Source organism: Manacus candei, unplaced genomic scaffold (assembly GCF_025592945.1).
Source record: "Manacus candei isolate 608988 ecotype Guabito, Panama unplaced genomic scaffold, ASM2559294v1 h1tg000099l, whole genome shotgun sequence".
In the NCBI taxonomy this organism is placed as follows: Eukaryota; Metazoa; Chordata; class Aves; order Passeriformes; family Pipridae; genus Manacus; species Manacus candei.
The window spans coordinates 1,524,166-1,551,231 of NW_026138147.1; the positions used below are offsets into that span (position 1 = coordinate 1,524,166).

The 27,066-nt window shown below is 52.5% G+C and overlaps 2 protein-coding genes across 3 annotated transcripts in view; one reads left to right on the top strand and one right to left on the bottom strand.

Moving 5' to 3' along the window:
• LOC127461272 (uncharacterized) overlaps positions 1–27,066 on the top strand; it is a 107,747-nt gene that overhangs the window by 68,505 nt on the left and 12,176 nt on the right. The gene's annotated exons all lie outside the window — the stretch shown is intronic.
• On the bottom strand, positions 11,863–26,795 carry LOC127461300 (uncharacterized). 2 transcript variants are annotated; one of them, XM_051768985.1, is made up of 6 exons: positions 26,737–26,795; positions 25,995–26,054; positions 21,999–22,167; positions 16,461–16,625; positions 15,418–15,582; positions 11,863–12,456 (listed from the first exon to the last, which is right to left on the bottom strand). In XM_051768985.1, exons 3-6 carry the CDS (start codon positions 22,120–22,122, stop codon positions 12,377–12,379), a joined length of 534 nt encoding a protein of 177 aa, XP_051624945.1. In that variant the 5' UTR covers positions 22,123–22,167; positions 25,995–26,054; positions 26,737–26,795; the 3' UTR covers positions 11,863–12,376. The 2 variants fall into 2 exon arrangements, with proteins under 2 accessions (XP_051624945.1, XP_051624944.1); XM_051768984.1 differs by lacking the exons at positions 25,995–26,054; positions 26,737–26,795 and adding an exon at positions 25,548–25,630.

The window sequence follows — 27,066 nt, forward strand, 5'->3', positions numbered from 1 at the left end:
ATTAATATGTGCAGCAAAGCAAAACTGACCCTACAAGAGTGATTTGGGGAATATTTATAAGGAAAAAACCCAACAAAACAGGACAAGAATCCACTGACACGGAACATGGATGCTGCTGGTGGGTCACTGGCAGATGCAAAGAGTTTCCACATTTATTAAAACTCTCTCTAAACCCTGACATCAACAAATTCAAATTATTACCAGCCCCTGCACCCGGCATTTGCTCCATAGCGAAATATTCTCCAGGTAAGAACCCCTGCCTGTGTTTGCAATGTAAGAACCAAAAGGATCATTTTTCCCACCCAAACACTTGATTTTTGAATAAGGTTTAAGTGATGCAGCAGTTTTTTACTGTCTCCAACCCCCAAATTCCTCCTGCCCCAGGCTGCAGTTTAGGGTATTTTTGAGTGAAAAACAGGTGGGGGAGGAAGAGGAGGAGAAAACAGATCCACTGGGGAATAACAGTGGAAAATACTCCCAAAAGCACAGGGTTTGGGGGGAAAAAAGGACTTTTGTGTCCCAAAGAGCAGTTCTAATCTATTACAGGCCACTAGAGTTGTGGCCTTTTTTTTTTTATTTGGCTGCCCAGGGAAGGGAAATGAATCCACAAGTGCACATGGGAATGATTCAAAGGGTCTTTTCTGTAGTGACCAAAAGAGAGGGAATCCAACCAGTCAACAGGAATTTCTACTTTTTATCTGAAAATAAAAGAGTAATTCAGCCCTGACTGAGGTGTCCCTGCAAGGAGACACCTGGGGGGGTCATTGGACCCCAAAGTGGGACCCACAGGCTGGGATGGAGGGGAAGGCCCTGGGGAGACAGAGTGGGATGTGGAAGAGGAAGCTGCCTATTATTTCTCCTCTTAGGTTCACATCCTCCTTCCCCCTCACAAATTCTCTCTGGATATGGCACAGCAATCTTGGGAAGAGAGAACTAAGCTCAAATCCAAACTTGCTTTGTCCTGGTCCAGCCCAGCCCCCACTCCCCCAGTCTGGCCCACAACCACCACCCTTGTCCGTCCGGCCTGGGAACCCAAGGGATCCTCTGCAATCCCATCAATGGAGCAGAATTCACTCTCCTCCCCTTGACTCACTACAGGGTAACAAGTGCCATCTCCCTGCCCACGACACACCAGATCTTGTGCCCAAGGCATCAGAAGTGGTGACGAAGCCTCGTTCAGCTCAGCCTTGGGTGCAGTTTACCCCCACTGTCAGGGCAGATGGAATGGGCCGTGAAGAGAGAGCACAGCTCGACCTAGCCCTGTGGGACACCCGGGCTCAGGAGGGCGATGCCAGCTCAGTCCTGCCCTGTCCCTGCTCCCGCTGACGCTGCGGCAGCACCTGGGGAGACAAGGGGGAGCTCAGGACCCGGCCCGGCCCCTCTGGCTCTACAGCTGCTGCGGACAAACTCCCGGTCGTGTCCCTGTCGTGACATGCAGGTGCCATCGCCTGGAAGCTCCTGGCCCAGGTCAGCTACAGAACGGGCTCAGCCTCCCAAGGAGGAGGAACCAGCAGCCCCGAGGGTGCTCAGGATTGTGCCCAGCAGCCCCTGCCTAGGCACTTTGCAGCCCAGGAACACTTCCCTCCAGCCCAGGTGACTCTAAGCTCGCTCCTAGCTGGCCGGGAACGCTGCCCTGCTGTAGGGCAGCCACACCTCCCCTCCCGAGAGGAACCGGACGAGGCAGCGCTGCTGCGGCAGCGGCTCCTTCCGAGCCCGCCGGAGGCTCAGCGGGGAGGAGGAGCCCACGGGCAGCCGTTCCCTCAGCGGCCCCGGGGAAGGGGACCCGGGGGGCCGAGCCCGCCAGAGCCCGCTCCCCGCGGCGCCTCCCGCCCCCTCCGCCCGCAGCGAGCCCCGAGCCCCGACAGGGCCGAGCGGGTCCCACCGCGCCGGGGCCGCGTCCGAGCTCCGCCCCCGCCTCAGCGAGTGCCCGCCCGCCCCTTGCACTTTGAACGCGATCCCACCTCCCTTTCCTCAAAGCCACGCGCTTTACGAGAAACAGCCCCGGCGATGTGCCCGAGCCGCTGTTTCAGGAGTCACAGGCCTGGCGAGGTGCCGGAGCCGCTGCTTTAGGAGTCACAGCCCTGGAGAGGTGCCCGGCCTGGCGGGACACCGGGGCAGCGCTGCTGCACTGAACCGGCTGGAGCTCCGTGAGAACCTGAGCTGAAGGGCCTGTGACCTGTGGATGAGTTCGGGATGGAGCAGAGTCCCCCCTGCAGCCCGGGGAGGAGCCCACGCCGGAGCGGGGGCTGCCCAAAGGAGGCCGTGACCCCGTGGGAAGCCCCTGCAGAGCCGTGGCAGCAAAGCCCTGGTTTCCAGGGCTGCCCCCCCGCCTGAGTTTGTTGGGTTTAATCCCGAACTCTGCAACAAACCCTCTGCCCCAGGGCAGCAACTGATCCGTGACAGAGCCCCGGAGCGGTGCCAGGAGTGACTTGGGGGCAGGGGGTTCACAGGGACCCTCCAGCGCCCCTCGCTGCCCACGAGGGGGAAAACGAGCATTCCTGGCCGTGAGATCCAGGGCAGGAACCAGCCATTCCATGTCCCTCAGTTGTTCCGTGTCCTGGGGCCATTCCATATCCCAGGGTCATTACCTATCCCTGGACTGTTCCATGTCCCAGGGCCATTCCCTGTCCCTCGACATTCCCTGTCCCAGCTGCCCCCAACATGCTCCTAGTCACTCCCAGTATGACCCCAGTTACCCTCAGTATGCTCCCAGTTGCTCCCAATATGATCCCGGTTGCCCTCAGCATGGGCCAAATTGCTCCCACTGTGATCCCAGTCTGATCCCAGTATCATCCCAGCCAATCCAAGTATGGTCCCAGTCTTCCCCCAGCAAGGTCCCAGTGAATCCCAGTTGCCCCACTGTAGATCCAGTCGCTCACAGTTGCTCTCAGTTGCTGCCTGCATGGTCCCAGTTGCCCCCAGAGTGGTCTCAGTCATCCCCACCATGGTTACAGACAATCCCAGTGTACCCCAGTTGCCCTCAGCATGGTTGTAGTCATTCCCAGTCACTCCCAGTTACCCCAGGAAGGATTCAGTTTCCACCAGTATGATCCCACTGACTCCTGGACACTCCCAGTATATCCCATATGGCCTCCAGCATGCTCCCAGTTACTCCCAGTAGCCCTCATTTTGGTCCCAGTATGATCCCTGTATGATCCCTGTTGCCTCAGTTCTGGTCCCGGTGGGTCCCAGTGTGCTCTGATCCTGCTCCCAGCAGGTCCTGGTAGGTCCAGGTCCTGGTCTCCATGTGTCCTGGTGTCCCAGGCCATCCCAGCCTGTCCCACTCCCTCCCCATCCCTTCCCGAGATCCGCCACCATTCCCGGATCCTGCCCCCCAGAGCTGCTGACGGATGCCGCCCCCCAAAGCTGCTGAGAGGGGTCGGGGGGTCCGTGTTGGGGTTCGTCTTCCCGGGCTGGGGCTTGGCCTCCGCCTGCGGGAGAAGGTGAGGGGGGTCCCTGGGGTCGTGTCCCCTCGGTGACCCCCCCATTCCAGTGTCACTCCCTTCCCTCTCCCCACAGAGCTCCTGCCCCAGCTACTGCTCCCCCCGGGAGGGAGTTTTGGAGGAGCTCCCCATTTCCTTGACTCTGGGACTCCCTTGAATCCCCGTTCCTGGGCACTGGGACCCCCCTGCACTCACTTCCCTGGGAAAGCCGTGACTGGGAAAGGGGATCTACAGCTGCCCTAGGATTTATAATCACCCCGAGGAAAGAGAGACAAGACGAGAAAGAGAGAGAAGGAGGATCGAGAAAGAGAGAGAAGGAGGATCGAGAAAGAGAGAGAAGGAGGATCGGAGTCACAGCGACCAGTTCTGCTCCGCCCGCACACGCAGCAAACGCTGGAGCTTTTCTCCCCCCGGTGTCTCCTAAGAAACGACCCAGGAGCTGCTCTGCGAGGAGTTCGGGCGGTACACGCCGGAGTTGTCCCTGGGAAGCTCTGGAACGCCCCGGTCGCAGTATCCAGGAGGGATGAGGAGGGTCTGCGGGGGGCAGTGGGGGTTGCCCGGGGAGGGCACTGGCACAGGGGGATCTCCCCCCGCCCCGGCGAGATCCGCTGATCCCGGCGCTTCCCCCGCTTTGGCCCCAAACCAGCGGGTTTAAGGCCGAGTTTAACCACAGGGACAAGCAGTTCAGCACAGCCCTGGCCGGAGGTCCCGCAGTTCGCGCACGTGGAGTGCCCCAAGGAGGAATCCGGGGGGGGATCGAGGGGCGGGTCCCAAAGGGGATCCAAGTGAATTCCCAGGAATTCCCCCGTCCCCTCCCCCCTTCCCCGCTCTCCCTCGGTCACTTTCGCCTCCCCGTCTCCCAAACTGCGCCATCGGCGAGCGGTGAGAGCGGAGCAGCGCCATGGCTCCAGTGCTGGGTCCTGAGGCTCCTGGGAAACCCGGGGGGCGACGGAGGGTGGGACCCTCAGAACTGGGACTCCCTGAACTTCCATTTCTGGCCACCGGGACCCCTCTGAACCCCCATTCCTGGGCACGGCATTTCCCCTCAACCTCCATTCCCGGTACCGGGACCCCCTGCACCCCCTCCCGTAGCATTGGGACCCCCCTAAGCTCCCTTATCCGGCACCAGGATCCCCTGAACCCCTATTCCCAGGTATGGGAATCCCCCTGAATCCCCAATCCCGGGCACTGGGACCCCCTTGACCCTCATTTCTGGTCACTGGGACACCCCTGAACCATCTTGTCTGGAACCAGGACCACCTGAATGCTTATTCTTGTACACAGGGACCTCCTTTCACCCCATCCCTGGCCCCAGTTCCCCTCTGAACCATCTTATCCTAAACAAATGCCCCCCTGCAATCCCTTTCCCAGCCATCCTGTCTCTCCCAGCCCCCTGATCCTACCTTTTCCTTGACCCTGGGACACGCTGGACACACAGCTCTGCCTTTCCCAGCTCTCAGACCCCACTTTCCTCAACACTGCAGACCCCTGGAGACCCCTTTCCTGGGCACAGGGACCCCCTGAACCTCCATCACATCTCTCCCAATGCCCTCACCCACCTTTCCTTGACCCTGGCAACCCCATACACCTCTTATTCAGCACCCAGACCTCCCTGAGCCCCCTTATCTGGCACTGGGACCCCCTGCATGCCCTTATTGGGCACCAGGAGGCCCCTGCACCCCCATTCCCAGGCATGGAAACCCTCCTGAACCCCCATTCCTGGGCACCAGGATCCCCCTGAACCTCCATCTGCAGGCATGTGGACCACCCTGCACCCCCTTATCCCTCACTGGGACCCCCATGGACCACCATTCCTGGGCACTGGGACGCCCCCAAACCCCCATTCCTGACCATCCCACATCTCCCCACCCTGTGACCCCCCTTTCCTCCACACCAGGGACACTTGGATCCCTCTTTCCTGGTGGAGCAAGATTGGGACAGGATTCCAGATCAGGGCAGGATTCCAGAGTGGGATCAGGTGGAATTTTGGAACAGGATCAGGGTTGGATTCTGGAGCAGGATCTGGCAGGATGGATGGCATGCGATTAGGATCGGATTCCAGAGTGGGATCAGGCAGGATTGGGGTGGGATAGATGGAGTGGGATCAGGTGGGATTCCAGAGCAGTTCCTCCTATCCCTGGGCTCCGCAGTTGGATCCATCCCACGGGATGGGGACAGGGACGTGGTGATTCTGTCCCCCTCTCCCATCTCAGCAGGAATCACTACCTGATCGATCCATGGTTACAGTTCCAGAGGTGCCAAAAATAAAAGCCATTCCTGTTGTCACTCTGGTTCTCCAGGGTTGTTTCTCCTTCATCCCCTCCAAGGGATCCCTCAGGAAAAGAACCTGTTGCGGTGGCTCCGCGTGTCGTGACACGGGCTCCGACAGAGCCACGAGCGGGAAGCGCTGGGAGGGGAGAACGGGAGGGACACGGAGGTTGGGGGGTCTGGCAGGATACTCTGCCCTGATAGGGCTGATCTGCCTTGGCCTGGAATCCCGTCAGAGAATCCAAACAACCCAAGCTGCCAGTGCTGAGCTCACGCCCATGCCAAGGGGCTGCTTTCAGGATTGAATTGTGCTAAAACCAGCCTGGTTCACCCACTGCAAACACACCCCCTGCCTTTGGAAGCAAGCTTTGGCAGATAAGCTGCTGGCTGGCCTGGAGGAATGGGACTGGCAGGCCATCACTTTATAACTACAAAAACCCCCAGGCCAACTTTCATGTGGCAGATTCTTCCACAGACTGTCCCCGAGTGTGTGGATTGTCTCCTGTGGAGCAGAGACGTCTCTTCATGGTTACTCAGGGGTTAAGTTGTGTGGTGAGTTACAACAATCTCTACTTAATGATTGTTTCTTTTTGACAGCTTTGATACAATTTGATATATTTGCTTTAATAGAATTCCTTAGATCCAGTGCACTATTTGATGCTCTATTATACTCTACTAGTAGGTTTTAGTGTTTACACTGTGTAGTAAATAATTCTGATTAAGATCTTTTAGCTGTTCACTCATCTCTTTATTTGTTCATTTGTCATAATAAATAATTTGTTCTATATAAATGGGGCTGATTTACCATCATTAAAACCTGTAGGACAAAGTGATTCAATCACATCTCTATAATTCCTTTAACTTAACGCGTTGACAAAGTCTGAGGCTGAGACTGAATCCAGCCATCCCCAGGCTCCTCTCTGAGAAGGAGTTTAGAAAGCCTTCCTGCACCTCGTAGCTCAATGAAAAGGCTTCTCTAATTAACTTTATCTCAGCCTTCCACTCACCACAACAGGGAGGTGAAAAGATGATCTTCCCATTTCCAGAGTACTGTTTGTTCTCCTTCTTTCCATAACATCACTGCCCATGAGTTGGTGTATGACAATGGTGCTCCCCGTACAAACCTCCACCCCATGGATTGGATGCACTGGACTTCACCTGGATCTACAGGGCACTGCTCCTTATTCGAACCCCTATGGATTCACTCAGATATGGATAACTTTCTCCAAGGTGTTCCACCTGCTCGGGTGCACTATTAGATCATCCTTGAGAGAACACCTTCCCCTCACACTTGACAGGAGTCACCTCCAGAGACTGAGAGTTTCTGTCGTCTCCCCAATCCCCTGGTCAATGCCAGCATCCCTGGACAGGGATCCCAGTTGCCTGGCTTCTCTCCCACCTAGTTCCACACCCTGGGCCACGTTATCCCAGCCCTGGAGCAACTAGGTCACCAGGGGCTCTCCCAGCTGGAGGCTGAAATCTTTTCTCATATCTCACAGCTCAACCAGGGATGGGGATTGGGTGATAATCTCTGGCCCTGGTCCTTCCTCCTGTTCAGAGGACCCTGCATCCCCTTCATCCCTCACTAAGGGAACTGAGTTGGTCTTGAATTTCTTTTTCTGTAGAGCGGTAACTGCTCCTGGCACAGGTTGTTCCTCTGGTTCAGCTGCAGTTTGAGTGGCCAAGGTGCCTGCTGGTCTCCTTTCCTCCTCCTCCCCCTGAGGGTTCTATCTAGCACTGAACTGTGTCTGGTAAAGAGTAGCCAGGGCCTAGCACACTGCAGAAGTTGCTCCTCTCTGGAGTTGCCACAGCATTCTTGCAAATACTGTCACTTTAACAGAGTCTTGTAGTTGTTCAGGGGTGAATTTCCCCCCAAACTGGCCAGTTTTCTCCCCCTTTCCATGTCATTCATGACTATTCCCCCCTCAGGGCAGATCTCTGAATGACCTTCCTGGAAATCCCTTTTGTAACTCTAAACATGGTGTGGACCCCACTGAGGAGACCTGGCAGATATAACAAGAATATGCTTTCCTTAACATCCAAAGGGAATTTCAAAGTCCCCACAGCTGTTGTAACAGGCCTGAAGGAGGAAAAAGGTGTGAAAGGTTGGGGAAAATCACCTTCCCCTGTTCCCCCCACAGACTGGGTACGATTATTATGAACTCCCAGAGGCAGCACCCAAGGCCAGGGCAGGAGAGCAACACTGAACACGCATCCCAAATGACCCTCATTGCCCTTGGTGTTTTTATGTCATAAACTCATATCCCACACTACAGCAACAAACAATGCGGATCCCTCTCCCTGCTCTGCAAAAGAGCACCATGAGGAGCAGATATGGGAATATCTACAGGGCTGGGCACCACAGCCACCTGGACAGACCAAGCAACATGGTGACCAGTGGCTCTGTACCTAATACACAAATGCTTAGATAAATTTGTTTCCAACCTGCTCTAAAGTCTTGAGATTCACCCCCAAAAGTGAGTCTCCAAAAATAATTTTTGGGCCGATAGCAAAGAAAACGACTGAGTCACTCTTATGTTAAGGATGGGTTTACATCACCCTTACCAAATCCCATGATGGCAGTGATCACTGAGGACATGGTCATTTGTAAAATAGAGCTCAATCACTGTAAAATTTTCAAAGTTTCCCAAACTTTCAGTTAGTGCAATGAAATAGTAAAGAATTCAATTGCTAGTGATCTCTTAGTTTGCTCTTTAGGCTTTTGCCTCTTTAATTGTCAGCATTTATTTCACTGACACCATCTTTTCATGTTGGTGAAGTCAATGAAAAAACTGGATTTCTAAAGAATTATGAGATGAAAGGCATGAAGATCTACTTAGGGAAAGAAACTTAATACTCGATTAAAGCAAAGATGACATAACGCAAGAGAAACTGCAGGGAGCTTCTCACCTCCAAAACTTTTTCCAAAACCTTCTGGAAGATGAAGACATAGCAGAAGAAATGCAGAACCCTGTGTAAACATCCCCACACACCTGCACTCCTGGAGCTCTGCCATGGCCATACCACGTCCTTGCACCATTGCTTTGGGTGGTTCCTTCTTTGCCCACCACCCTCACAGCTCAATCCTGCACCAGTTACCAGCTTGTGTTCTGCCTTTCCTGCCTCCCAGAAATCTCCCTGTCCAAGTGTGAGGGCCTGAAACTGCAGCTGCTCTCCCCACTTAGTTCTCAGTTGGTGTCAGGACACAGGGACAGGTGGGCTCAGGTCCCTGGGACAAGGGGCCCCAAGCCCTGCAGCTCCATCAGGGATGAACTTGGTTCAGCTTTGCTCTCCTGCTCACCCCTCGTGCTGGGTTTGCCCAGAATTAGAGGAGAACAGTGGAAGGTTCTGCTGGGAGTCACCGACCCAGTGGGCAGGAGCGTGTGGAAGGGAAACCCTGCAAGGCATCGGCTCCCAGTTAATCCTTAAATATTCTTTCCACCATCTCCTTTCTCTGGGCAGAGCTTCCTGGCCCTGCTGAGCAACAAAGTACTCTGCTCCTCCTCTCTGCCTCAGTGCCTTGCACCCAGTCCCTGATGTCCTGAGCCAAGAGAGCAGTAGATGTTCCAGGTGCCCCACGTACAGCTCTGCTCCTCCCTTCCCAAAGCCTCACATCTCACAGCTGCCCTAAGAAGTCAAAAGAAGAGGGGCAGCTGGACCAGGGATTCCTTCCAGTTTCCTAAGAGCAACTCAGCTGCAATCCCAAGCGCAGAGCAGGGCAGAGGCCACCCTGTTTGACACAGCAGGCCCTCATTACTGCCTGCAGTGGGTACCCACTGTCTCTGCATTGGTTAACACAAAGCTGAAAAATCCTGTGCTGTGTGGCTTGGTCGAGATCTTTCCCCTCCCTCTTCCTTGCTTTAGAACTTTTCCTGCCTCAAACACCATGTTCAGCTACTGCACAAAAGGGTGTGTCTCCTGTGAGCCTTGTGTGTCACTGAGCAGACCTGGGCACATCATCTCTTGGACACCCACAGGAAACCCAAGTACCACTGGAAACCTCCTTGCCCAGGACTGCATCTGAATCCAGGGTGGGATTCACACGGTTGCCTGTGTTCAGCCAGGAATTTCACTCCAAGTCAGCCAGAGATACAGGATGTAGCACAGTTGCCTCCACGGTGCCATATCCCCTGAATTTAGACACCTGTGCAGGTCAAGCAGATACAATGCACATCCCAACAGTGCCCTGGGCCTCTCCAGACTGGCATACGGAGGCTGAGTAAGGTATTGGTATTTTCATCAGGACCTGTAGTGATACAACAAGGAGGAATGGCTTTGAACTGAAAGGGAGTAGGTTTAGATTAGAGGTTCTTCCCTCTGAGGGTGGTCAGGCCCTGGTCCAGGTTGCCCAAAGAAGTTGTGGCTACCCCATCCACGGAAGTGTCCAAGGCCACATTGGACAGGGCTTGGAGCAACCTGGCCTAGTGGGAGGTGTCCCTGCCCATGGTAGAGGGGTGGAACTGGATGGGCTTTAGGGTCCCTTCCAAGCCAATCCATTCTATGATTCTATCCCAGCAGGTGGGAAGTGACAGAGTATTTCTCCAGGGTCTCCATCCAAGGCTGGCAGCCTCTGTGGCTCAGCTCACCCTCCTGAAGGTCCTGGCCCAGCAGGGCCTGCAGGGCTGGGACAGAACAAAGCCCCAGAAAGTGCCTCTGACACACAACCCACGGCCTGAGCTCACAGAAACCAACAGTGCCCTCGCTGGGCTGCTCCTGGTGGCAACTGGTGTCTGAGTCTGGGTTCCAATAACCAGAGCAGGGCAGGGCAGAAGGTATTGCTGCTCACCATGCCCTGGAGTCCCTGTTTTGATTGAGGAGATTACAAGGAACAGTGTTCAGGTGTTATCCAAAGGCAATTTTGAACTATTTCCCTCACTTGAAACAAAAAAAAAAGAGTGGGAACAATTTTCCCTCTTTTGCTGCTCTCAGCTCTTGCCCCCAGTAGATTGTGCTGTCGGCCACCCTGTTACTCACCCTCACAGGGCAACTGGGAGCTCAGCTCCATCCAGATACCCTGAAACTCCAGTTGGGCTTCAGGAGCTCCATCTACATTCCAGAACTTCCATGTCAGCTCAGGCTTGGGCCTTGGGTCTGAGCTGTGTTAAAAGTATTCCAGCCTCAAGCTCCATTCCAGCCATCTCATTGACCCTCCCATTGACCCTCACCCACGGACTGTCTGTGTGAAGAACAGCTGGGGAAGCTCATCATCCCTCCCCTGTCCTGGAGGACTTCATCAACATCAACACGTTTGGAAAGAAGAGCAGCAGCCTCCAAATTCCTGGCACACAGGAAGGGCAGAGCTATGCTGGAGTGCCGAAACCAAAGTGGGATCGAGGCTCCGGTTCTGAACCCAGGGCCCAGCTGTGCTGCTGCTGGAAATGCTCATTCCCTGTTTCCCCTCCTGTGAGCAACAAGACCTGCTGTTTTCCTTGCAGAACACGAACCTCCCAGACAGGGAATCTACCCAAGGAGAAATGGAGCATCTGAATGGGTGTGGTTGCCCTGCCATGGGGAGACAGACACGGACAGTTGGCTGGGGCTCCCAAGGTTTATTGCCACGAGGCCTTTGGTCATTCCTCGCCCGTGGGAACAGGCCAAAGCAGCACAATGTTGTTCAGTAAGGAGGAGCTCACTTTGCTTCTGCCCTTTGGGCCTGAAGATGTTTCTTCCTTCTTTGTTTATTTCTTCCTTGTTTTATGCAAAGGAAACACCTGAACAGTTGAGATTGTCCAGGGAACAGGACTAGAACTAAATGCTCCTAAAGATTTTTTTGCACCTATGTGAGAGCAATACTTTTATTAAGGCCTTTGCATTATTATATCACATAGTTCTTATGAAACACATTCCTGCCATGGTCAGATGACAATTGATGGCAAGACACAGACTCACTGGAACAAGGAACAGCAGCCCTTCTCCCTCTCTCTCTCCAGTATGTTATTTCTCATTTTCATAAAACCTGCTTTAAGAACTGGTCACAAGACACAGGTGTAAGTGTGGACTGAATCCAAGCAGAGACAGACTTTGCCCAGGCACATCTAACTCCGTTATCCCTGTCAGGTCGTGGTCATCAGAAAGTCCCGTAACACACAGAAAATGCTGGGGTCACCAAATACAGACGATGAAGAAATGAGGCTGCAGACACACACCAGGATTTGGTTTTCAGGATTCTCCACAGAGCTCTCTCTGCGTTCCCCTTTTATTACACTTGTACTGATACACATTAACTAAAAACAGAAGCAGGAAGAAAGACAGGTAATGCAAGTGTAGTAAACGTGTCACAGAAAAATCAGGATTGCAACTGAACACTTCATTCTCCAGGTGACATGGTTCCCCTAATGTTGTACATCCCACTCTTTGCACACACAAAATGTTAAAACACTTAAAATCCAGCATTCCCAGGACTCTGCCCTGAGACTTTGTGTAGAGCTCGCTGGGTAATTCAGTTGCACTTTGGCTGCTGTTGCCTTCACTTGTTGAAACTGGGCAGTGGATGGATCTGCCCTGGCACAGCAGGAACCAGCTCACAGGAGGGAGAAAAGCCCTAAAAATTGTCTCAGTCTTCCGGCAGCATGAGCACTTCCCAACACAGCGAAACCAGGGAGTGCAGGGGGTGGGGGGCCAAGCTCAAGAGAAATGTAATGAGTGCCAGACTTTAATTTTGTTGATCAATGCTTCACCAGCTCAGGAGTTGTCTGTGCATCTGTATCAGTGCCCTCGTCTTCTGATGCACTTTCTATCGGTACACCTGCAAAAGATTAAAGAGCCAAGAGGAAGTGAAAATTAAACCCACACAGGAATTGGGTAGAGATCCAGCTACATCTGACTTGGTAGGTTCTGAAAGCTGTGTTTTCAGATGTCTCGTGCCCTGTACAGAATCACAGAAACACAGACAAGGAGAGGTTGCAAGGGACCTCCAGAGATCATTTGGTCCAACCCAGATGGGCCACCTGGAGCTGGGTGGCCAGAACCTCCTCCAGGGGCTTTTGAATATCTCCAAGGATGGAGACTCCACCACCCCCCAGGTAACAATGTCTGTAAGACTCAGGGACTGGTTTGGGGTTCAGTGTCCTTGCTACACTTCTCTCTCCATCTTCTTGGAGATGTGCCTTCGTCAGGTAAGAAGTAACAGGCACAAGCTGCAACATGAGAAATTCCCAATAAATGTGTGAAAAAAGGTTTTTGGTAGCTTTTTGCACTGAGGGTGATCAAATATTAGAACAAGCTGAGATAAAGGAGGTGCAATACAGCAACACGTGGAGCTGGGCTCCAAAGCAATTGTATCAGAAGCATCGCTGCAGGAGCTGAGGGTAGAGAAGTCAAGGCCATTTCTGATGAAAGCTCCCTCAGTGCTGTCAGGTTTTGATGGCAGTTGTTTTGAACACTGTCTGTACCCCGATTCACACCCCACCTTTGCTCTCTGTTCATCTGTTCAGCAATAACTCACTTGCCAGCAGGCTCTGAACTGTGTCCATGTCATGCCCAAAGATGTGCACAGGCTGCACCAAATGTGACCCTCTCCTGTAGCCTTGGACTCTCCTGTCCCATCTGGGACACACACGGGCACCTGCAGCTCCAGGCTGTGCAAGACCTGCAGCAAATCCACGTGTCCACTTCTGGGCACTGAACACTCAACAGGGGGACCCAACAGAGCCTCCACTCCTCCTCAATCGCCATCTCCTGCCTCCCTCCAGGAGGTCACAATGGACACCAGGAGACTCCGGGCAGCAAAATGTTGCCCACAGAAAAGCTAGGCTCAATATGCTCAGCCAGGGGGAGGTCAACTGCTTACGGTGCCCCTTGCACAGACTCTGGGGTCAGAAGAGCAGCAAGGTCCTTGTGGTTGGCCCCACTCCTCCCTGTCTCCTCTACCACTCAGAGGAGGAAGTTCCAGGGTAGTTTGGGTCCTGTGTGATGGTTTGGGCTGGGGCAGAGTTCCTTTTGTTCCCAGGGGCTGGTGTGGGGCTGTTTGGGATTTGTGCTGAACACAGGGATGATAACAGAGGTGTTTTCGTTATTGCTGGGTGGGGCTTACACAGAGACAAGGCCTTTTCTGCTCCTGGTGCTGCCACTCTGGGGAGGGGGCTGGGGGTGCCTGGGAGGTCGGGAGTGTTACCAAACAAGTTATATTTTCTTTTAAAAAGGGGTGTCTGCAGCAGTGGGGGAAGATGTTGGAAAATTCTTTTAACTTTAGTACAATAGTGTTTGATCCCACATCTGTGACTGATAGTCTTGTGCCACCTCCTGCTCCCTTATTTCCCTGTGTCAGTGACTGATATGGACTAGGAGATGTCCTAGTTTTGAGAATGAGGGTTGTGTGTCAGAGCAAAGAACAATAAGAGAAGTAAATTATGACCTGACCACGTCTTTGAGATCCTCTCCAGGAGAGAAGACTCATTAGAAGATCTTGGACCATATCCAAAGAAGTCCACAGAAATAATTTGGAAATGTAATGAAACCCTCAGCGAATCACCAACTGGGTAAGGTTGGAAGGGACCACTGGAGGTCTTCTAGTCCAACTTCCCTGCTCAAGCAAGGTCTCCTATAGACCATTCTTCAGGATTATGTCTAGTTGGCTTTTGAGTATCTCTGAAGAAGGAGACGCCACAATCTCTGTAGGAACTGGCCCCAGTGCTGAATCACCCTCACAGTAATGAAGTTCTTCCTCGTGTTCAGGTGGAAATTGCTTTGTTTCCCTTTCTGCCCATTGCCTCCCATCCTATTACCCAGAAGAGCCTGGCTCCATCCTCCTGACCCTTCAAACACTTGTGTCCACTGATGACATCCCCTCTCAGACTTCTCTTCTCCAGACTAAACAGGTCCAGCTCCCTCAGCCTCTCCAGCCCCTGATCATCTCTGCAGCCTCAGCTGGACCCGCTGCAGGAGCTCCATGTTTCCCTTGTACTGAGGAACCCAGCACTGGACACAGCACTCCAGATGGGCCTCACCAGGGCTGCTCCTCCCTTGGCCTGCTGGCAAAGCTCTTCCGAAGGCAGCCCAGGCAGCCTTGGGCCTTCTTGGCCATTGCTGACCCTTGGCCAGCTCTGTCCACCAGAACCCCCAGGGCCTTCTCTGCACAGCTACTTGCCAGAGGGTCAGCCCTGAGCCTGGACTGGTGCCTGCCCTTATTCCTGACCAGGTTCCTTGAATTGGTTGGATGGGTTGAGTGCAGCAGGGCTGGGGAAAGAGCCCAGGCCCTGTGAGCCTTCCTGAGGCCTTGGCAAAGGCCTGGGGGGCAGGATGGGGGCTAGGGATCATCCCCCTCCACGTCTGCAGACAGCATCCGTGGGCCATGGGAGACAACCCTCTGTCATGAGGAAGGTGAGTGCGTGGGAGGACTGGGAGGTGGACACCTTTAGCACACATCGGGTCAGAGCTGTCCTCACTGCCCTCAAAGACAAGGGAGAGAAGAGGGGCCTTGACCCCCTGCAGGGAACACTTCAGCATGGAGCTGTTTCAGTGTTACGGATCACAAAAGCTGTTTGTTCCCCATGGGCAGAGGCCCAGACAAGTGGCCTTTAGTCACGGGATGGATTGTGGTGGTGATTCCCAGGACTGAAGGCAGCTTCTCTGGGCCTCTCCCCATGTCAGGGCTGTCCTTCTCCAGCCCCTTTGAGGAGCTGTGCAGGACGAACTCACAGGGTGGTTTGCCTGTAGAGCAGCTTTGGCATCCAGAGAGATGGAAGTGCTTGGGAATGGCCCTGCTCACCTTGTTCCATCTCCATTTCTGCTCCGAGGAGCTGAAGGATGTGTTTTTTGGACCCCTGCCTACCGTGTAATTCTTGTTCCAGAGTTTGAATTCTTTGGTGGAGCTGCTGGAATTCCTTGTCCATCTTGGATTCCTGGGTCATCGCCATTTTCTTCATTTTCCTGTCTGTGAAGGCAGAACAATGATCCTGGGTCACTGACTGTGATGGCTTTGCACAGTTACTGGTGGATTGAGATTGTAAACAAGTCACTCCCCTTTTGTTTCAACCTCGCCCTACCCCTCTCCAACAGTGAAGGGGCATATTATACTAGGTCCTCTCCATATAACGAAGAGATAAAAGTACAAAAAATAACAATTTAAAAAAGAAATAGCAGGGCTCTCCTCTGGGTGTATTTTTCCTTCCTCACTCCCCCTTAGAAATCCTCAGCTCACAGGAATTCCATTCTACAATGCAGTTACCATGTTGAGATGGTTTTCCCTTTGCCCTCTGTCCCTTAGGAGGGAGGGGACAAGAAACTCAGGCCCACAGTGGTGTCTGTGCCCCAGCTGACTCCTTCCCTTCCCAGCACCAGCTCCTTCAGGGAGAGCTGTTCTCCACAGGCCCCTGTGCTCAGAGACACCTGCAGTGCTCATGGAGCTGGGTCTCCTTGTGGATCTTCAACAGGAAGACAAGGTTGGGATCACATGTGCCCCAAGACGGTCCCAGGAGTGGGGAGTGGGAGAAGGGGAGTGGGGAAAGGGAGAGAGACGCTGACAGGACTGCAAGGGGGGAACCTTAACAAGGATCAGGGGATCAGAGAACTCACAGCACACACTCTCTGCAGAGATGAGGGAGACAAGTGTGGCCATGACCACCTGCAGAGAACACTTCAGCATGGAGCTGTTTCAGGGTCAGGCAGCACAAAAGCTGTGCCCCATGTCAGGGCCGTCCTTCTCCATCCCCTTTGAGGAGCTGTGCAGGACAAGCTCTAAGAGTAGTTTGCCTGTAGAGCAGCTTTGGTGTTCAGAGAGATGGAAGTCTGCTTGGGAATGGCCCTGCTCACCTAGTTCCTTGTTCAGGTCTTGGAGCAGCTGAATATCCTGCTTTGTGGATGCCAGCCCTTCCTGGAAATCTTCACGCATAGCTTCCATTTGTTGGATGAGCTGCAGAAGGGTCTTCTCCATCCCAGATCCCTGAGCCTTTGGGTGATATCCCTCCTCTGTCTTTCCTGTGAAAAAAGACAGGTGTCAGTGGGAGACTGACACCGCCCCATTGAAGGAGAGACCACTGATCTGGGACATGGAGCCTGTTTTCTCTTCCAGCTTTTGTCTCTGGAAAGGAGTCTCAGCACCACTGTGAGCCCTCAGAACCATGGGCTTGGAGCTCCTGTGCTGTTGGGGAGGAGCACTGACAGGAAGCCCCCTGCCCCCTCACTCCCCACGGGGGGGCCACGGGGGAGAGCCCAGGCCCTGCTGATTTCCAAGTGTTCCTTGAGGGAAGAACATTGCCCTGCCCCCATGCCAGCTGCAAAGAGCAGGGACAGACAAACAGCTGCCTTAGAACCTGGGCAGGATGGGAGCCAGCAGAGCCCAGGCTGTGCTGGGCAAAGCCACTGCCGGGGCAGCTCTGCACCCTGGGGGCCTGGACACCTGCATGGGGGTGGGAAATACAGCAAAGCATTTCTGGAGGCCTTTGGAGGTGGGAATTTATGGACAGATGGGACTATTTGACCTCACTGTGCTCGGCCCTCATGCACAACAGGCCTTCGTCTCTTCTCTTTGTTCGGCAGGGTTTAGTTTCCAGGTAGCCTGGGCAAGTCCTGGCCCTCACCTGCATGCAAAGGCTTCTCCCTTTTGGCCCTGGAGGAAAGCCCAGGAGGAGATTCCTCCTTTAGTGGTCAAGGGAAGGAGAGGAAATCCCAGAAGTGCTGTGTTATGTCTCTCAATCCTTACCAATTGCCAGGGATACCCTCTGCTAGAGCAGGACGTGTCTCTGGTCAGAGAGGGATGTCCCTCTTGCCAAACTCACCCCACTCCAAAGGACAAAGCTCCCCACCCTGCCTTTGGAACAATAACACTCATGTTTCCTCCTCAAGGGCCACATCAGTTCTCTGACACAAGGATGCCCAAAGGCTCTGATTTAAGCTCCCTGCCAGAGGGTCTCTTCTCAGGGCTCTCCTCTGGGTGTATATTTTCCTTGCTCACTCCCCCTCAGAAATCCTCAGCTCACAGGAATTCAATTTTGTGATGGAGGTACAATCTGGAAATGGTTTCCCCTCTGCCCTCTCTCTTTTAGCAGGGAGGTGACAAGAAACTTGGACCACATTTTCTTCCCTTTCCAGCCTCTCCTTGGTGCTTTCTGTAGTTCAATTAAATACGGTTTCAGCTTTGAAAAGGGGGTCACAGGCTTCATTCTAAGCCCACAATGGCTTGAGCCATCAGGAAGTCAAGGGGTTGCCCTGGACTGTTCTGGGCTGCTCACTGCCAGAGTTTTTCTTCTGCAGCTGCTGCCTGAACCTGGAATGCTGGGGCCTGAAGATCCGGCCCTGAGCCAAAGTTAACCTAAAAGATGAGCTCTCCTACCTAGTACTGTATTTCGCTCTATATTTTCTTATTAACCAAGATGCTATATAATCCTTAGTACTGCCTGAAGAACACACATTTATGCTTGTTATCCCAGCATGTTATCAATAACTGGTAAGGCCTGTATGTGTTATAAATATGCCTTTTCTTTCCAGGCAAGATCAGGAAAAATAGTAGGGCCTCACATGGTCGCATCTGGTTCCTATTTGATTTCAATGTAGCTATAAGTTCTGTATTTAGTGACCAGTCAAGGCCATGAAGCATTTAACAGTAAATGCTCCAAATCTACTCCCTTGGTCTCCCTCTGGGTCCTGGCCAGGCTGAAGGGGAACACCAATGGAGGTAGAAAAGTAGATTGTTTTTCCACCCCAATCAAGTGACGTCAGCTGGTTTGTTTAACACTGTATAAGCTGAACCCTCTCACAGTGAGGATGGAGGCCCCACCTATGAGTGGACTCACTGCACAAGATTTCCCAATTACCAGGAAAGACTTCTCCAGGCCTTCGCTGCCACGGGGCTCCCTAGCTGAAGTACGGTCTGAATGATGATGATTACTTAAGGGAACTGGTGATGTACCCATACCACCATGGCTAGGCTTCGCGAACGAAGATTTGGGAAAGGCTTTATCCACATTTGTTACAAACACGCTGGTGGCTAATAAGGCCAATACGAGATAGACATGTTTGATTGCAAAAGGCACAGCAGAAAGACTCCTTAGGTGGTATATTCTGCAAGACACAGTTCTTTCTGCGCTGTCTTTTCTCCTCGAGAGTGATCCTGCATGCTTTCTCAAAGGAAGCAGCAGCGTTATAGATGGTGTATCTCCAGGCCTCCCGATTGGAGGCCAGAGTAGACCAGTTATGCTGATCAATATGGTCGAGGCTGAGATGTTGTTTCAGGGAGTCCTTGTATCTTTTCTTCGGGGCTCCTCTCTTGCGGCAGCCGGTGGCAAGTTCACCACAGAGCATGATCTTAGGGAGGCGGTGGTCCTTCATCCTGGAGACGTGCCCTGCCCAACACAGCTGTGTTCTCAGCAACATGGCCTCAATACTTGTGACTGCTGCTCGTTCTAGAACAGATGTATTGGTCACATAATCTGACCAGTGGATGTTTAGGATTGTACGGAGGCAGCGCTGATGGAAGTGTTCTAAGAGACGCGGGTGGTGGCGGTAGATGACCCATGATTTGGAACCATATAAGAGAGTAGACAGCACAATGGTTTTGTAAACATTGATCTTGGTACTTTTCACTTTTCAAGTGTTTATTACGCCATACTCTTTTATAGAGTTTTCCGAAAGTATTATATGCCTTTGCTAACCTGTTATCTCTCTGTCAATCTTACTGTCCGAGGAGATGAGGTTGCCTAGGTAATTAAACTGTTGGACTGATATGAGTTCTGATTCACCAATGGTGATGTGGGGATGATGGAAGACCTCCTGAGGTGCAGGTTGATAGAGAACTTCTGTCTTCTTTAAGCTGACTTACAGACCAAAGAGCTCAGCAGCCTCAGCACAGCAGGATGTTAAACACTGCAGAGTTGCTTCTGTGGGAGCGACGAGGGCGTCGTCATCAGCATAGAGCAGCTCCTGGACAAGATGGTTTAAGGTCTTGGTGTGGGCCTTCAGTCGCCTTAGGTTGAAAAGGCTTCCATCAGTACGGTCTTAAATGTAGATACCATCCTGATCATCGAGGTCTGCCTTGGCCCTTTGGAGCATCCTGCTGAAAAAGATTGTGAATAGGGTTGGTGCAAGAATGCAGCCTTGTTTCACACCACTGGATATTAGAAAGGGCTCAGAAAGTGCATCACCGTATCTGACTTGGCCATGCTGATCCTCATGGAGTGAGATGATCATTTTAAGGAACTTGGGGGGACATCCTAAATGTTCCAAAATCTGCCATAGACCTGTTCTGCTCACAGTATCGAAAGCGTTGGTGAGATCAACAAAGGTTCCATAGAGACCTTTGTTCTGTTCCCTACACTTCTCTTGCAGTTGTCTGAGAACAAATACCATGTCTGTGGTGCTCCTGTTGGCTCTGACACCACATTGGCTTTCAGGTAGAATTCCATTTGCTATAGCGGGTATTAGTCTGTTCAAAAGTATTCTTGCCAGGATTTTGCCATCAATGGAGAGCAGACTAATACCATGGTAATTTGAGCAGTCTGATTTAGTACCTTTCTTCTTATACAAAGTGATGATGACTGCATCTCGAAGGTCTGATGGTAGTTGGCCTAGTTCCCAACAGCGCACCACAAACTCGTGAAATTTAGCATGGAGTGCAAGGCCCCCATGTTTCCAGACTTCAGGTGTAATTCCATCAACCCCAGCTGCCTTGCTGATTTTCACCTGCTGAATGGCCTTAAGGGTTTCTTCCAAAGTGGGGGCAATATCCAAGTCATTCTTCACTGGTTGTTGTGGGATGGACTGAATTGTTGAGTCTTGAACTACACGGTTGGTACTGAAAAGAGTCTGAAAGTGTTCAGACCAACGATTCAGAATGGAGGTTTTATTTGTCAGAAGTATTTGACCATCTGCGCTGCATAGAGGGCTTTGTATCTGGTATGTAGGCCCGTATGCTGTTTTCAAGGCCTCTGTGATCACCTATATCTGCGCATAATTGAGTTTTCTCAGCTAGACTGATCCACCACTTGTTCTGGATGTCACGGAGTTTCTGTTGGAGTTTGCTGCATGCAAGACGAAAGGCTGCTTTTCTTACGTGACAGGAAGGCTGAGCAAGATGTGCTTGGTGAGCAGTTCTCTTCTTCCTCAAAAATTCCTGGATCTCTTGATTGTTTTCATCAAACCAGTCCTTGTTCTTCTTGAAGGAGAACCCTAAGGTTTCTTCAGAGGACTGCTGGATGCTGTTTTTAATATGGTGCCAAATTGTTTCAGGAAACGAATCTGTAGAATCTATGGAATGGATTTGGAGCCTAGTTTGAAGGTTTGCCTGGAATCTATCTCTCACTGTGGCTGATTGGAGATTGTTAACTTGGAGTCTCCTCCTTGAGATACTGCCCCTTTTTGGTTTGAACTTAAGATTGAATTTAAGTTTGCAGCGCACAAATCGATGGTCTGTTTGGCATTCTGCGCTGGGCATCACACGAGTGTGATGGACATCGCGGACATCATTCCGTCGCACCAAGATAACTGGTGATGTATCTCTCTCTTAATCACTACAAGACTTTCTCTGTAGTAATGATTAGATGCATTGCTAAGTGTATCCTTTCATAAGCCACTGCTTCTTTTGTAATTCTTTACTGTCTTGCACTAAAGTAAACTTATACACTTATTCTTTAAGTTGGTGTCTGTGTTCTTCAATCTATCCTCGTTACCAGGGGAGGGAGGGGGTAAAACAGAGGGGCAAAACAGAAAAGGACCCACAGGCAGGTGAGGCCCATCTTGTCTCACCTTTCCCTGCCCGGGGTGCAACAGGCTGTGCCCCAACACACACTGTGTCCTGCCTGAGCCAGGCCCAGGAGCAACATCTGGAGCTCAGCAGGCCCACTGGGGTGGCTGTGCCCCAGCTGACTCCTTCCCTTTCCAGCACCAGCTCTTCAGGGAGAGCTGTTCTCCACAGGCCCCTGTGCTCAGAGACACCTGCAGTGCTCATGGAGCTGGGTCTCCTTGTGGATCTTCAACAGGAAGACAAGGTTGGGATCACATGTGCCCCAAGACGGTCCCAGGAGTGGGGAGTGGGAGAAGGGGAGTGGGGAAAGGGAGAGAGACGCTGACAGGACTGCAAGGGGGGAACCTTAACAAGGATCAGGGGATCAGAGAACTCACAGCACACACTCTCTGCAGAGATGAGGGAGACAAGTGTGGCCATGACCACCTGCAGAGAACACTTCAGCATGGAGCTGTTTCAGGGTCAGGCAGCACAAAAGCTGTGCCCCATGTCAGGGCCGTCCTTCTCCATCCCCTTTGAGGAGCTGTGCAGGACAAGCTCTAAGAGTAGTTTGCCTGTAGAGCAGCTTTGGTGTTCAGAGAGATGGAAGTCTGCTTGGGAGTGGCCCTGCTCACCTAGTTCCTTGTTCAGGTCTTCTCTGAGCAGCTGAATATCCTGCTTTGTGGATGCCAGCCCTTCCTGGAAATCATCACGCATAGTTTTCATTTCTTGGATTAGTTCTTCGAAGTCCACCTTCATCCATGATTCCTGAGGCTTTGAGGCCTTGGCTGCCCTTTTTCTTTCCTGTGAAAAAAGACAAGTGTCAGTGGGAGACTGACACCGCCCCCTTGAAGGGGAGACCACTGATCTGGGACATGGAGCCTGTTTTCTCTTCCAGCTTTTGTCTCTGGAAAGGAGTCTCAGCACCACTGTGAGCCCTCAGAACCATGGGCTTGGAGCTCCTGTGCTGCTGGGGAGGAGCACTGACAGGAAGCCCCCTGCCCCCTCACACCCCAAGGGCCTGGCCCCGGGGGAGAGCCCAGGCCCTGCTGATTTCCAAGTGTTCCTTGAGGGAAGAACATTGCCCTGCCCCTATGCCAGCTGCAAAGAGCAGGGACAGACAAAGAGCTGCCTTAGAACCTGGGCAGGATGGGAGCCAGCAGAGCCCAGGCTGTGCTGGGCAAAGCCACTGCCGGGGCAGCTCTGCACCCTGGGGGCCTGGACACCTGCATGGGGGTGGGAAATACACTTCTGGAAGCCCTTGGAAGTGGGAATTTATGGACAGATGGGACTATTTGACCTCACTGTGCTCGGCCCTCATGCACAACAGGCCTTCGTCTCTTCTCTTTGTTCGGCAGGGTTTAGTTTCCAGGTAGCCTGGGCAAGTCCTGGCCCTCACCTGCATGCAAAGGCTTCTCCCTTTTGGCCCTGGAGGAAAGCCCAGGAGGAGATTCCTCCTTTAGTGGTCAAGGGAAGGAGAGGAAATCCCAGAAGTGCTGTGTTATGTCTCTCAATCCTTACCAATTGCCAGGGATACCCTCTGCTAGAGCAGGATGTATCTCTGGTCAAAGAGGGACGTCCCTCTTGCCAAACTCACCCCACTCCAAAGGACAAAGCTCCCCACCCTGCCTTTGGAACAATAACACTCATGTTTCCTCCTCAAGGGCCACATCAGTTCTCTGACACAAGGATGCCCAAAGGCTCTGATTTAAGCTCCCTGCCAGAGGGTCTCTTCTCAGGGCTCTCCTCTGGGTGTATATTTTCCTTGCTCACTCCCCCTCAGAAATCCTCAGCTCACAGGAATTCAATTTTGTGATGGAGGTACAATCTGGAAATGGTTTCCCCTCTGCCCTCTCTCTTTTAGCAGGGAGGTGACAAGAAACTCGGAGCACATTTTCCTCCCTTTGCAACCTCGCATTGGTGCTTTATGTAGCTCAATTAAATATGGTTTCAGCTTTGAAAAGGGAGCCACAGGTTTCATTCTAAGCCCACAATGGCCTGAACCATCAGGAAGTCAAGGGGTTGCCCTGGACTGTTCTGGGCTGCTCACTGCCCGAGTTTTGCTCCTGCAGCAAGAACAGGACCCACAGGCAGGTCTGGCCCATCTTGTCTCACCTTTCCCTGCCCGGGGTGCAACCAACACACACTGTGTCCTGCCTGAGCCAGGCCCAGGAGCACCATCTGGGGCTCAGCAGGCCCACTGGGGTGGCTGTGTCCTAGCTGACTCCTTCCCTTCCCAGCACCAGCTCCTTCAGGGAGAGCTGTTCTCCACAGGCCCCTGTGCTCAGAGACACCTGCAGTGCTCATGGAGCTGGGTCTCCTTGTGGATCTTCAACAGGAAGACAAGGTTGGGATCACATGTGCCCCAACACAGTCCCAGGAGTGGGGAGTAGGAGAAGGGGAGTGGGGAAAGGGAGAGAGATGCTGACAGGACTGCAAGGGGGGAACCTTAACAAGGATCAGGGGATCAGAGAACTCACAGCACACACTCTCTGCAGAGATGAGGGAGACAAGTGTGGCCATGACCACCTGCAGAGAACACTTCAGCATGGAGCTGTTTCAGGGTCAGGCAGCACAAAAGCTGTGCCCCATGTCAGGGCCGTCCTTCTCCATCCCCTTTGAGGAGCTGTGCAGGACAAGCTCTCAGAGTGGTTTGCCTGTAGAGCAGCTTTGGTGTTCAGAGAGATGGAAGTCTGCTTGGGAATGGCCCTGCTCACCGTGTTCCTTGCTCAGGTCTCTGAGCAGCTGAATATCACACTTACTGTATTCCTGCTCTTTCCGGAGACCTTCACGCATAGTTTTCACTTGTTGGATGAGCTTCTGGAATTCCTCCTTCATCCATGATTCCTGGGGCTTTGGGACCTCGGCCGCCCTTTTTGTTTCTGTGAAAAAAGACAGGTGTCATTGGGTGTGGGGTTAAGTCACAGCCCCACAACTGAAGTTTGAGGGGTTTGGAATGTTACAAAGTTTTGGGTCGTTTTCCATGGGAGCAGTGGAGTTAATTAGATAGTTCCCATGGACACAGCCTTGAGCTGTGTGGCTGAAGTGCAGGTGCGCATTCCTCAGTGTTTTTGTGGAAATATGTTTGTGTTGTGTGTGTGGGAAAGTAGAAGTGGGAGAACCTAATAAAAAGCTGCCTGCTGCGCTGAACAGGCAGACATCTCTTTGTCTCACCATCCTCGTGTGTCTTGTGTGTTGTTCTTCCCCCATTCGGACCAAGGCCTTTCGACAGGTACCCAGCGACAAGAGGGAGACTGACATTGCCCCCTTGAAGGGGAGACCACCCATCTGCACTGAGGATGCTCAAATCCTCGGTTTTCAAGTCTCTTCTTCAGAGTCTCTCCTTAGGCCTTCCTGCAGGTTGTCTTTTTAATTTCTCTCTCCTCCTGAGAAATACTCACTTCAGAGGAATTAAACCTTGCACTCAAGGTGAAACCTGGAAATGGACTTTTTTGTCTTATTTCTTCATGCAGGGAAGGAACAAGAAACTGAGACTCAGGTCCCTCATGTCCAGCCTGTTTACTAATTTGTGTGCTCCACACTTCCTTTTCTTTAGAGAATCCTTTCTAATTCTGCAGCCTTGAAAAAGAACTCACTCATCCCTGAAAAACAGGACTGGGGAATTCCCAAGCTGATGCACTGTGGGCACCATTAGTCATCTCTTCTCCAGCTTTCAAATCCTTTCCCACCAGGAGTTTGCTCCGGGAAAGGGCCTTGGTCTCTCTCCTGGAGCTCCAGTCTTCCTTGGGACATGGAGCCTGTTTTCTCTTCCAGCTTTTGTCTCTGGAAAGGAGTCTCAGCACCACTGTGAGCCCTCAGAACCATGGGCTTGGAGCTCCTGTGCTGCTGGGGAGGAGCACTGACAGGAAGCCCCCTGCCCCCTCACTCCCCAAGGGCCTGGTCATGGGGGAGAGCCCAGGCCCTGCTGATTTCCAAGTGTTCCTTGAGGGAAGAACATTGCCCTGCCCCCATGCCAGCTGCAAAGAGCAGGGACAGACAAACAGCTGCCTTAGAACCTGGGCAGGATGGGAGCCAGCAGAGCCCAGGCTGTGCTGGGCAAAGCCACTGCCGGGGCAGCTCTGCACCCTGGGGGCCTGGACACCTGCATGGGGGTGGGAAATACAGCAAAGCATTTCTGGAGGCCTTTGGAGGTGGGAATTTATGGACAGATGGGACTATTTGACCTCACTGTGCTCGGCCCTCATGCACAACAGGCCTTCGTCTCTTCTCTTTGTTCGGCAGGGTTTAGTTTCCAGGTAGCCTGGGTAAGTCCTGGCCCTCACCTGCATGCAAAGGCTTCTTCCTTTTGGTCCTGGAGGAAAGCCCAGGAGGAGATTCCTCCTTTAGTGGTCAAGGGAAGGAGAGGAAATCCCAGAAGTGCTGTGTTATGTCTTTCAATCCTTACCAATTGCCAGGGATACCCTCTGCTAGAGCAGGATGTGTCTCTGGTCAAAGAGGAATGTCCCTCTGACCAAACTCACCCCACCCCAAAGGCCTCCTGCTGTGCACTGAAGGGGTTCTGCACGTAACATGCTCAGAGGGAGGCTTTGCTTCTCTCAGGGATAACACCTCACATCCCAGAGGTTCCCAGGGATGAGCACAGGCACCAGGAATGGGATCAGCTCACTCACCTCTGTGCTCGCGGTACTCGTATATGGCCACCATTACGAGCTTCACAAGAACCGTAGCAACTGTGCATCAGGGTCACATTAAAATAAAACAAGAAGAGGACATTTAAGAAAGACCTTTCCCTAAGGAACTCCTGGAATGCATTGAGCAGGTTCTGGGGCAGAACACACCACCCAGCTGGCCCTGGAACCACAAGGTCCTGTGCACCAGGAGCCCAACAGCAGCACTGGGAGGGCTCTGACCTTCGAGGCCACTCAGGCTCTCCTGGCCAAGAACCTGCCACAGCATTCAGGCACCACACAGGTGGCCTCAGCACAGTCCCACCAGAACAGAGACACCCCAAAGTGTGAGACACTCCTCCTCCACACTGCACAAGTGGAGAGGGACCTCCCAGGGCCCTTCATTGTCCCTTGGCCTTTTCATTTGGGTCTGTCTTCTCAAAGACTTTCAGATGACCACAGGCAAGAGGAATGGGATCCAGCACACCTACTTATGAACCCAAATACATCTCTTAGGACACTCTGCCACCAGCTCTCCATTTCTGCCCACTGGGTTCACATGGAAAGAAAAAGAAAAAAAGGAAACTTCACTAGGACTTTTCCCTCCGGATTTGAAGAATGCATGAAGGAGCTTTTTGGGGAAACATATCCCTTATACTACTCAAACCTCTGATGTACTTGAGGTTTTTAAAATCACTTATTTCCCCTTCTATCACTGTTTAAACAGAAGAAACACAGCTCTTACCAACTTCTGCAATGAATCTCATGCTTCTTCTCTCCCAGGTCCTTTTCTCAGGGTTCACTCTGCAATGCAAGAGAAAAGGGGAGCAAAATCTATGGGGTGGGCACAGGACTAGAGAAGAGGAGGCAGTTGAGAAGATCTGGGGGGCCAGCCAAGAGAGACAGGAGGCTGTGAACTGCCAACCCTTTGCCTTCCCTGGGTTTGCTGGAACAAGGGCTGAACCCTGCTGCTCCCCTATGATCCACCCCAAGGCCTTTGCTGGGCTTTATGAGAGCCAGGGACGAGCCTACCTGGTGTGAATTTAGGAGGAGAATAACATTGATGACCCACCCG

Coding starts and splice junctions, on each gene's coding strand:
- LOC127461300 (XM_051768984.1), bottom strand. CDS start 25,568: ATGAGGGCCGAGCACAGTGAG. Junction 16,626..21,998: donor AGACCTGAACAAGGAACTAG/GTGAGCAGGGCC, acceptor CTTTTTTCACAG/GAAAGACAGAGGAGGGATAT. Junction 12,457..15,417: donor AGAAATGGAGATGGAACAAG/GTGAGCAGGGCC, acceptor AATCTTTTGCAG/GTGTACCGATAGAAAGTGCA.